At 39.8% G+C, this 11,626-nt stretch overlaps 1 protein-coding gene across 1 annotated transcript; it reads left to right on the top strand.

The window, feature by feature from the left end:
• LOC118240547 (butyrophilin-like protein 2) lies at positions 1-10,914 on the top strand. Its single transcript, XM_035521248.1, has 7 exons — positions 1-70; positions 1,480-1,527; positions 5,544-5,918; positions 6,030-6,302; positions 7,679-7,948; positions 8,362-8,625; positions 10,324-10,914. The coding sequence occupies exons 2-7, from the start codon at positions 1,482-1,484 to the stop codon at positions 10,332-10,334; spliced, it is 1,239 nt and encodes a 412-aa protein (XP_035377141.1). The 5' UTR covers positions 1-70; positions 1,480-1,481; the 3' UTR covers positions 10,335-10,914.
• The last annotated feature ends 712 nt before the right edge of the window (positions 10,915-11,626 follow it).

Genomic DNA, 11,626 nt, shown 5'->3' with positions numbered 1-11,626 from the left:
GACATGGGCGTTCGTAATCCCACTCCGGAGAAATCAGTATCAGGCGCCCATCTCGAGCCTTGAGAAAGCGGTGAGATCACATTCTATATTACTCTTACTTTTCATGTCTAAAAGGTAATAATGTCGCCAACTCGATGACTTAGATAGCTAAAGCAGTGTAGGAGTGAGATTATTTTAACGTTGCTGTTAGAAACTGGACCCAGAATCTAAGGCGAAAAAGAGATTACGCAACAGCGATGAACAAATCTAGCTGTAAAAACAGGAAAGCTCAATACTCCCTCAGATTCATAGTTTTTAGGAAAGAAATGCGTGCAGTGTAAAAATCATGGCTCGTTTGACTTTTAAAGAAAATACTGATGTTATTTTCTATAACGACGCAGGAAAGTTGCCTCAGCGCTCGAGACATTCACGCAAAAATGGCCTGGTTATTAGAGAATAACAAAGATATGAGAGAATAAGTGTATAATAGCACTAACATTAAGAATGGCCCTATTATTAGAGAATAAGTGTGTAATAGCACTAACATTAAGAATAGCCTTATTATTAGAGAATAAGTGTGTCATAGCACTAACATTAAGAATGGCCTGGTTATTGGAGAATAAGTGTATAATAGCACTAACATTAAGAATGGCCTTATTATTAGAGAATAAGTGTGTAATAGCACTAACATGTTAAAGAATGGCCTGGGTATTAGAGAATAACAAAGATATGAGAAAATAACAGTGTATAATAGCACTAATATGTTTAAGAATGGCCTGGTTATTGGAGAATAAGTGTGTAATGGCACTAACATTACGAATGGCCTGGTTATTGGAGAATAAGTGTGTAATGGCACTAACATTAAGAATGGCCTGGTTATTGGAGAATAAGTGTGTAATAGCACTTGGCTGCCTGAAGAGAGTGTTTGTGTGTGTGTGTGTGTGTGTGTGTGTGAGAGTGTTTGTGTGTGTGTTTGTGTGTGTGTGTGTGTGAGAGTGTTTGTGTGTGTGTGTTTGTGTGTGTGTGTGTGTGTGTGTGTGTGTGAGAGTGTTTGTGTGTGTGTGTGTGTGTGTGTGTGTGAGGTTTGTGTTTCCTGCCGGGTGTTGAGTGCACTGTGCTGAATGCTGATTAAAACTTTTGTGAGATTTAAAGTTGTGTTCCATTAAATTATTTGAAGTCTTTATATGTCATTTATATTGTTCAGTGAGAATGTTATATTCATAAGTGAATATATCATGTTCATAAATATGTACGTTTATGTCATGTTCATTTTAGGCTGTTCCATCAATTAAAAAAAAAACTAATTCAAAATTTTCTCATTAGAAATATTTTACAATATTTATTTTTTGTAGGACAAAACTAAAATACTTTAGGTAATTGGAAACATGAATCTAAGGCATTTAAGGCATGTTCCAATTTTAACTATGAAGGAGTTTTCATGTAAATTATTTGTAAGCAGTCATGCTTAGTAAACTAATACAGGACCTTGTTCTCTTTCAGAGATGAAGTGTGTTTGGGTGATTCTTTTCCTCCACTGGTCTCTCTCAGGTACAGTAAACACCAAGAAACAACATTACAGAAAATCCTATCACCGGCTGCAATATACAAACCTATCAGCAGTTACAATATACAATATACAAGCCTATCACTAGCTACAATATACAATATACAAACCTATCACCAACAATATACAACATACAAACCTATCACCAGCTGCAATATACAATATACAAACCTATCACCAACAACAATATACAATATTCAAACCTATCACCAGCTACAATATACACTATACAAACCTATCACCAACAGCAATATACAACATACAAGCCTATTACCAACAACACTATACAATATTCAAACCTATCACCAACAACAATATACAATATTCAAACCTATCACCAGCTACAATATACACTATACAAACCTATCACCAACAGCAATATACAACATACAAGCCTATTACCAACAACACTATACAATATTCAAACCTATCACCAACAACAATATACAATATTCAAACCTATCACCAGCTACAATATACACTATACAAACCTATCACCAACAGCAATATACAACATATAAACCCATCACCAACAACAATATACAATATTAAAAGCTATTGCCAGCTACAATATACAATATACAAACCTATCACCAACAACAATATACAATATTCAAACCTATCTCCAACACCAGTATACAATATTATATCTATCTTATATCTAAATATCCTAAGAAGTCTCCAGGTGAGTAACTGAGGTCAACTATACTGAGAGCTGTAGGGATATTGATCATTGTAGTGAAGTACACAAGGTTTCCAGAGAAGCAAGATGTTTTTAATGGAGGTTCTTCATCAGTTGTACAAGCAAGGTGCTTCTGAGTTCCAACATGCAATGTGAAAGGACTCAGCCAAAGAAAGGGACCTTCACTGGCCTGACGGTGGCGCTGTAGCACAGCATTTTACATTTTCTTCAATATCTTGTAATTTCTGCAACATAAATGTACAATTCTTTTTTCTCTCAAGCGGACAAATCTTTCGCATCTTTCACTCACTCAGTTTTTGAAAACAGACATTCTGTGTTTGGGTCACACCCACCTTTTTGAACTAGCCCTAGGGTTTTCAGCCAGTTTTCATAAAACTGGTGTCAATCAATTCAGAACAATATGATCCTAAATAATGATCAAAAACATTTGGATATTTTCATACAGTCTGGCTGTCATGTGTCAATCAACAGCAAATTAAGAGGTGGAGCTTAATTTACTTAATTAGGTACTCAACAATACTATCAGTCAATCTTGGTGAAACTTCATGTATAGCTGATCAGGCTGGTGATTTTGAGGTCAAAAATAGGGGGCACTATAACATGGAAATCATTTTGACATTTCAAAACAATATGGCCTCCATATGCAAATGAACCCTTCCAGATAAGTACATATTGTGCATAAATGGCTGTAACTCATGAATGATTCATCCAATTGTGATGAAACTTCAGAATTTAGCGGCACATGATTTTAAGGTAGTCTGTTGACTTTGTTGAATATGTCAGTAGGGGGCGCTATAAAAGCTAGAAATGTACATCTCAACATACAGACATCAGATCAAGCTCAAATTTGGCATGCTGCATGAGTGACCTTTACTATACGGGGCCAATTAATCATTAACCAATATGTAGAAAACTGTGACCTCCATTGGCCAATCAGAGTCCAGCAGGCATATGACAGGCTTATCATTGACCAGTCATGATGAAACCTAAAGGCTATACATAAGTAAGGACTCTCTGTGAATCTGTGACGTTTCAAATGATTTGGCCACTAGGTGGCAGTGTTCATGAAAATCAAGTATAACGCCTACGTATTTTCACTTAGGAACATGAATTTACAAACTAGACCTAGGAATTTGATCCAATCATGTCTGAATTGGTACTACAATAATCTACTCACTCTCTATTCACTTTGATAAATAATGATCAAAATAAGATTGAAATTTTGCTCTCCATGGTAGTCACTTTGTCCAATCATTCATTGTGGCCTTGCTATATATGACCTACATTGCTATAACTCATAAACCATGTAAGTTATCATTTCAAATCCTTTCTTAGATTGAGGTTCATGTGAGTTTTTGCCAAGTTTGGTCCAAATTGAGCTTTAGAGGGCGATACAGCATACAGACATTTAAAAGCCTTAAAACTCACATCATTAATATTATATGCATACTACAAGTACGAAATGGCTGCCATGTTATTCGGTTCCCTGAACTTAATAATTTTTCCATTACAATTTATGTGAAAAAATGCCTTGCCTGTGCAGTATTTTGACCGCTTTAAAAAACAGATAATTATTTTTAAAAATACAGATAATTATCTACAGGCCAAAAGCTCAATCTTTACAAAATTAAGGGTTTTTGATTATCAATCCTGACACATAGAGGAGAAACTCTGACTCCATCATTTAGGTCCAGTCAAAGAAAACTACCTAACTAGCCCTCACGACCACACACTGGTACAGAGGTGAGGGAAAGTTGAAGACATCAGCACACACGTTTACACACATACACGTAATGACCGTATGATGTTAAGGCAAACTCACCATCAGGAGGCTCTGCAGTGCACAGTTATCTACTATGCACATAATCACAAACACTTTCGTCATGTCACGAGTCCTAGTAATAAGGGTGGACTGGTGAACTGGAGGTTTGTACGTGGACGTTATTTGACAGGTTCTTCTGTGAGTCGTAGCCCTCGTGAGTCCCTTGTGCCTTATGAGCCCATAAACCTACACGTGCTTGTGCACAGGGTAAGACGTGTCCTGTGATTGTGCACAGGGTAAGACGTGTCCTGTGCTAGGTCCTACGCCAGGCCATTAAGCTTCACACAGAATATTCTTAGAGATGTGATTGTGCACAGGGTAAGACGTGTCCTGTGCTAGGTCCTACGCCAGGCCATTAAGCTTCACACAGAATATTGTTAGAGATGTGATTGTGCACAGGGTAAGATGTGTCCTGTGCTAGGTCCTACGCCAGGCCATTAAGCTTCACACAGAATATTGTTAGAGATGTGATTGTGCACAGGGTAAGATGTGTCCTGTGCTAGGTCCTACGCCAGGCCATTAAGCTTCACACAGAATATTGTTAGAGATGTGATTGTGCACGGGGTAAGACGTGTCCTGTGCTAGGTCCTACGCCAGTCCATTAAGCTTCACACAGAATATTGTTAGAGATGTGATTGTGCACAGGGTAAGACGTGTCCTGTGCTAGGTCCTACGCCAGGCCATTAAGCTTCACACAGAATATTGTTAGAGATGTGATTGTGCACAGGGTAAGATGTGTCCTGTGCTAGGTCCTACGCCAGGCCATTAAGCTTCACACAGAATATTGTTAGAGATGTGATTGTGCACGGGGTAAGACGTGTCCTGTGCTAGGTCCTACGCCAGGCCATTAAGCTTCACACAGAAAAAGCAGATGTTGAAATCACATTCACTCCGTGGGGTTCTAAAGTTCTGAGAGAGTAGATCAGTTCTTTGTTCTTTCTTAACTTCATTGCTGCCATAGCAACAACTGACCGTGAAGACCGGTATGTCATTAATGCAGTGTCCATTAGCACTAAAACGTCCTACCACTGCAAATGACAAATCCTCTAATCCTTAATTCTGATGATCAAATGGTCAGCAAGCCTTTTCTTGGCTTTCCCAGTGTAAAACTGACTACATCTCTTAAAGTAACACAGTTGACATCTCCTGGAGTGATGCATGAGGAGGAACTGGTGATGACACCTTAGCCTTTTGTGCCTGGTATTGGCCTGGCTGTGTTAACACATTTACATGAAGGACATCTAGAGCTGTTGCAATGCCACAGCTATTATTTGAATGGTAATTTTTCTCACTCCTGACGAGCGTCTTTGATGTTTTTGTTGCGTCTGAGGGAGATTAGTGGAGGATCCTTAAAAATGGAGGTGGTCTCTGCATCACCCTGGAGGATTCTGGAGTGTTGCAGTAAAATATCAACTCCTGTTTTATTTGTTTTGTTTGAATGTGCACATCCAGCATGGTGATGTTTCTCATTACAGGAGGTCAGGAGTTTAACATGGAGGGTCCAGATGTGCCTGTTGTTGCTGCTCCTGGTTCTGACATCATTTTGCCGTGTTCCATCAAACCCAAAGCCTCTGAACAATCCCATGTGAGTGCTGTGGACATGGAAGTGAAGTGGAGCAGAACAGACCTGAATAGCGCAGTAGTGCATCACTATATGGATAAAATAGACAAGAATGAAGATCAGGATCCTTCATACAGAGGGAGAACAGCTCTGTTCAAAGAGGAGCTACAGTATGGCAACACCTCACTGCTACTGAAGAACGTTAAAGTGTCTGATGGAGGACAGTACACATGTCAAGTTGATTCTGCCCATCACAAAGATCATGTCAGTGTTCTGCTTAAAGTTGAAGGTGAATGTCATTGAATTTCAAATATTAAAATAACAGCCCTGTTTTAATATGTGTTTATGTAAGCAGAAACAGGACAATGCCATTTCAAGCTTTGGTTTTTTCAATCCACAGGTATTGGAGGAGCCCCAGAGATCACTGTACTGGGCACTGACTCAGGTGAGGTTTTTCTCCAGTGTGACTCTAAGGGCTGGTGGCCTGTACCTGAACTCCAGTGGCTGGACAGTGAAGGAGCAGAAGTGCCTGCTGGAGTAAAAGAGTCCCATAGAGATGACAGAGGCTTTAATGTGAGACTCCACCTCACTGCAAACAGCAACAGCACCAAAACCTACATCTGCAGAGTGAAACAGGGGCAGCATGTGATGGAGGAAAAGATCGACATTACTGGTAATTTACACTACTGAAAATCATTTTACACTACTCAAAAATCATATGTATATGTACAGCTATTATGTATTATATATATATATATACATGTATTTTATATATATATATATATATATATATATATATATATATATATATATATATATATATATATATATATATATATATATAAAATAAATATTGTATGTATATTGGTGCTCAAAGTGGACTGATACTCACCGGTACGCAGTACCAAAACTTTTACTCTTTGGTGTAATGTGACTTTTTCTCATGTAACTGAACTTCTCACAAGCTCCTTGTAGGCTTTTCTATAATAAGCCTGCACGAACTACATTACCCAGGGGGCACTATGTGATGCGCCCCTGTTCCCATTCTCTCTACAACTCTAGAACAAGAAGAGTTAACTTGCAATAATCAATGCGAAAATGATGCTGTCAGGTTTGAGAAGAAAAAGGTAGGGTGAACTCCGTGGACTGTAGCTCGGTTTGGCCAAGTTGTTATCAAGAATGTACTGAACCTCTGACGTCATAAGTGGATATGGGTTTGATCACATTTGGGTGCTTTCACACCTACCTTGTTTGGAGTAGACTTATTAAATGTTTCTTTAGTTCAGTCCATTTTGGCAGGTGTGAAACTCAAGGGGCTGTGTTTTTTCTGGACCCAAGACCACATGCTCTCAATTTCGGTTCATTTGGTGGCGTGAGAAAGCTGTTTTCTAGACCGGGAACAGTACAGAGAACCAATCACTGGTCCTCGTGATCTCTGGTCCTCCTGATCTGGTGTCCTCCTGATCTCTGGTCCTCCTAATCTCTGGTCCTCCTAATCTCTGGTCCTCCTAATCTCTGGTCCTCCTGATCTCTGGTCCTCCTGATCTCTGGTACTCCTGATCTCTGGTACTCCTGATCTATTGTCCTCCTGATCTCTGGTCCTTCTGATCTCTGGTCCTTCTGATCTGGTGTCCTCCTGATCTGGTGTCCTCCTGAAAAATAAGGCCTTATCATGTAACTTCACTTTGCAAGTGTCATGATGGTGGGGAAAGGATTGCAGTGCACTTCTTGAAGGCCAGAAATAACAGACCCATGTTATCACTATTATACATCAGTACATGTGTACTAAAACTACATTTTGATAGGAATAATACGACTGGAGCAAAGATACTCAACTCAACTTTGTGGAGTCAGTACATGTACTGACAGCATCACGAAAAACATGGCTGACAACGTTCTCCTACAATGATGATCTCATTTCTTATCATCCACTTTGAAATGTTTTGGACATATTCCTTGTGTATTAAGCATTCATCGTTATACATTTTGGAGATGTTCCTCACTTTAAACTAGTCACTCCATCTCATGCTTTGACCTTGCAATCCTCAGGCATTGGAACAAGCCCAGTGGTCTCTGTGGTGGGCACTGATGCCTCAGGGGGGATCCAGTTAGTGTGTGAAACGGGAGGCTGGACGTCTGAGCCTGAGCTGCAGTGGCTGGACAGTGAGGAAGCAGAGTTGCCTGCTGGATGTACACAGTCTCACCACGACAGCGAGGGGTTCACTGGGAGTCACCGAATCACCGTGTGCAGCAGTGACACCGTCTTCTACTGTAGAGTGAAGCAGCATCCCAGGATGAAGTCACACATCAACATCGTTGGTAAGGTGCTGCTCCACGCTGAAAGACACTGTTGGTTCTGAGAAGGAGCTTGTTTATCAGCATGGGAGCATTTACATAACAGCCCATTTTCTTACCACAAGACATGACAGTGACCTGTCTTCTTCTCTGTGAGTCTTCACATGCCATTTGTGTTCGTGTTATACCATGTAATGTTCATGTTGTAGCATTTATTGTTCATGTTATATTGTTTGTGTTTGGGGTGTGGTGGAGTATCTGTGAAGTGTGGTGGAGTGGAGTGTGTGTGGTGAGGCATCTGTGATGTGTGGCGGAGTGGAGTGTAATGGCATTTAATGGTATATTAAGTAAATGTTATTGTACAGCATGGTGATATTTCTGATGACAGTTCTTTAAACCAGTTAATCTGTACCATGCCTTAATCTCTTAATCCACAGGTATCGGAACAAGCCCAAAGATCATTATAGAGGGCACAGATGGCTCAGGAGGGCTCAGACTACTGTGTGAAATTAAAGGCTGGAGGTCTGAACCTGAGCTGCAGTGGTTCAGTGGAGGAGCACAACTGCCTGCAGGAGATAAAGAATCACACAGAGACGATGAGGTCTACACTGTTAGACGCCACGTCACTGCACAAGGCAGTGGAACCTTTGTCTGCAGAGTCAAACAGTATCCCAAGATGGAGGCAGAGATCACTGTCGCTGGTATGTTATATTTCTTTACTTTTATAATAAGTAAGACATAAGCAGTAGTGATCCATCCTCTTCACAAATCTCACATTCAGTTTTGAACAGCACTCTACACGACATATCTGTTAGTTAAAATAGTTGGGAAGAGGTCAAATTAAATCTAAACTTATTGAAGTAAATGTGCTTGTATATGTAAATGAGATTTGCCTGTTTTTGTTCACAGCCATCTAATTTTACTTTGGTATCTGGTCCTGTGTGTGTAGTTGCCTAACAACTAGACTGATGCACACTCTTCTTTGGCAATTCCATTCTGGCTACATTGTGCTGAGCGTGATATAGCGCCTCCACAGAGTGATGCTGGTATTACGTCACTAATGACACCAGAGTGATGCTGGTATTACATCACTAATGACACCAGAGTAATGCTGGCACTACGTCACTAATGACACCAGAGTGATGCTGGTACTACGTCACTAATGACACCAGAGTGATGCTGGTACTACGTCACTAATGACACCAGAGGTTCTGTTTTCGTTGGTGTCTGTGTCCTAAGTAAGCAGACATAAGCAGTACTGACCCATCCTCTGGTTCCGTTACGGTCTGTGTCCAGAGGTGGTTCTCATCGATGATCCCAAGTATGTACTTGTACATCAGTAGATCCAACTACAAGCTGAAACCGGTTAAATTGATTTATGGAGAAATTAAAAGTGTTCTTATACCCAGAATATGTGTAATTACTTCCCTGTTATGTACCAACTTTCATTTTTGCTCACCTGTTGTTGTAGATGTTTGTCACTAACATGCCTGTGTTTTAAATGGTCTCTGTACAAGTGAGGTCATGAGTAGCCTTTTATAAGGAGAATCATTTATACTGTTGTTACTGACATTCTATTTGGACAGATATAAACTCTTTCGTACTGGTGTAGATACTGTATTTGGGCAGATAGAAACTCTTTTGTACTGGTGTAGACACTATTTGGGCAGATATAAGCTCTTTCATACTGGTGTAGATACTGTATTTGGGCAGATAGACACTCTTTCATACTGGTATAGACACTATTTGGGCAGATATAAACACTTTCATACTGGTGTAGATACTGTTTTTGGGCAGATATAAACTCTTTCGTACTGGTGTAGATACTGTATTTGGGCCGATAGATACTCTTTTGTACTGGTGTAGACACTATTTGGGCAGATATAAACTCTTTCATACTGGTGTAGATACTGTATTTGGGCAGATAGAAACTCTTTTGTACTGGTGTAGACACTATTTGGGCAGATATAAACTCTTTCGTACTGGTGTAGATAATGTATTTGGGCAGATAGAAACTCTTTCATGCTGGTGTAGATACTGTATTTGGGCAGATAGAAACTTTGATACTGGTGTAGATACTGTATTTGGGCAGATAGAAACTTTCATACTGATGTAGATACTGTATTTGGGCAGATATAAACTCTTTCATACTGGTGCAGATACTGTATTTGGACAGATATAAACTCTTTCATACTGGTTTAGATACTGTATTTGGGCAGATAGAAACTCTTTTGTACTGGTGTAGACACTATTTGGGCAGATATAAACTCTTTCATACTGGTGTAGATACTGTATTTGGGCAGATATATACTCTTTCATACTGGTATAGATACTGTACTTGGGCAGATAGAAACTCTTTCATTCTTGCTGATCTTCCAATTGTGTTTCCCTCTTTACAGCACAAGGATAAAAGGATTCCCTCCACCATGGCGGTTCCCATGGCGACCACACTGTTGTTTGGGTCTCTCTCCTCTTTTCTCTTGTGTTCATACTGTAACATGCTCTCATACTCATATCTGCATTAACAAACAGTTCAACAGGTGTACCTAATAAAGAGCCCTTTGAGTGTATAATCTGTACTCCTAAAGTGCCCCCTAGTGGCACTTCCTTTGTAAGTGATCTGACATTTCTTTTTGTGGATTAATGCTGACGTGATGCCACCTAATGTGTCAGTACTGTGAGACTTTGATTGTTTCCACAAATCTAGTTTTCACAAAACTTCATTTTGTAATTTTTTTCATATTCTTGACTTTTGTTTACTGTGTAAATGGTGTTGTGATTTGACTCTCCAGGCCACCATAGGAAGCACCTGTTACAGAAGTACAATTTAGAGGAGCAAACAGTAAATTGATCACCCTGAGGGTACTTAATATTTCAGTACTTACATCCAGTCATAAATCCCAGAACATCCAGTTGTGTAATAGTAAACCACGGGTCCACGTTTTCAGTCTAACCTGGTGCGTTGGGAACTTGGACAGAGCAAAACTGTGGAACCATCAGATGGGCCACAATGTGTTCTGTACTCATGATTAGGGTGTGCATGTATGTTGTGTTTAGCCATTAGGATGTGTGTGTGTGTGTGGTGTTTAGTAATTGGGATGTGTGTATGTGTGTGGGGAGGGGGTGTTTAGTCATTAGGATGTGTTTTTGTGGTGTTTAGTCATTAGGATGTATGTGTGTGTGTGTGTGTGTGTGTGTGTGTGTGTGTGTGTGTGTGTGTGTGTGTGTGTGTGTGTGTGTGTGGTGGGGGGGATCTCTAGTTTTCACTGGGATGACGCTTTGTGGAGTTCAGAGATTCTTCATAATGTTCCATTCTGGTTAAACACACAGTGGTCACCATGAAAGACCTACATGAGTGTGACGTCCTTAACTTCTGTGTCTATAAGCACACGGACACCAGACGAGCTAATTAAGCCTACTGACGAGTTTAACTATATAAACACGCCTAGCTAATTAACATAAATCTACATATGGATTTTTCTGTACACATGTAGACACCAGCTGAGCTAATTAACATAAACTTACATGAGTCTGTAAGCATGTATACACCAGTAGGTATATAAGTATCCACTTATACATATATAAGTATCTGTATGTGAAATGTTTTCACTTTAAACTTGGAATGTGCTTGAGATTGAGGTAAGAGCTTCATCCATCAGTTCACACTCTCACCACTAGAGGGAGCGATTGGGCAGCCACGTT

This window comes from Electrophorus electricus, chromosome 22 (assembly GCF_013358815.1).
Source record: "Electrophorus electricus isolate fEleEle1 chromosome 22, fEleEle1.pri, whole genome shotgun sequence".
Classification (NCBI taxonomy): domain Eukaryota; kingdom Metazoa; phylum Chordata; class Actinopteri; order Gymnotiformes; family Gymnotidae; genus Electrophorus; species Electrophorus electricus.
The sequence above is the reverse complement of the archived record's forward strand: the minus strand, read 5'-3'. Positions and strand labels throughout refer to the sequence as shown.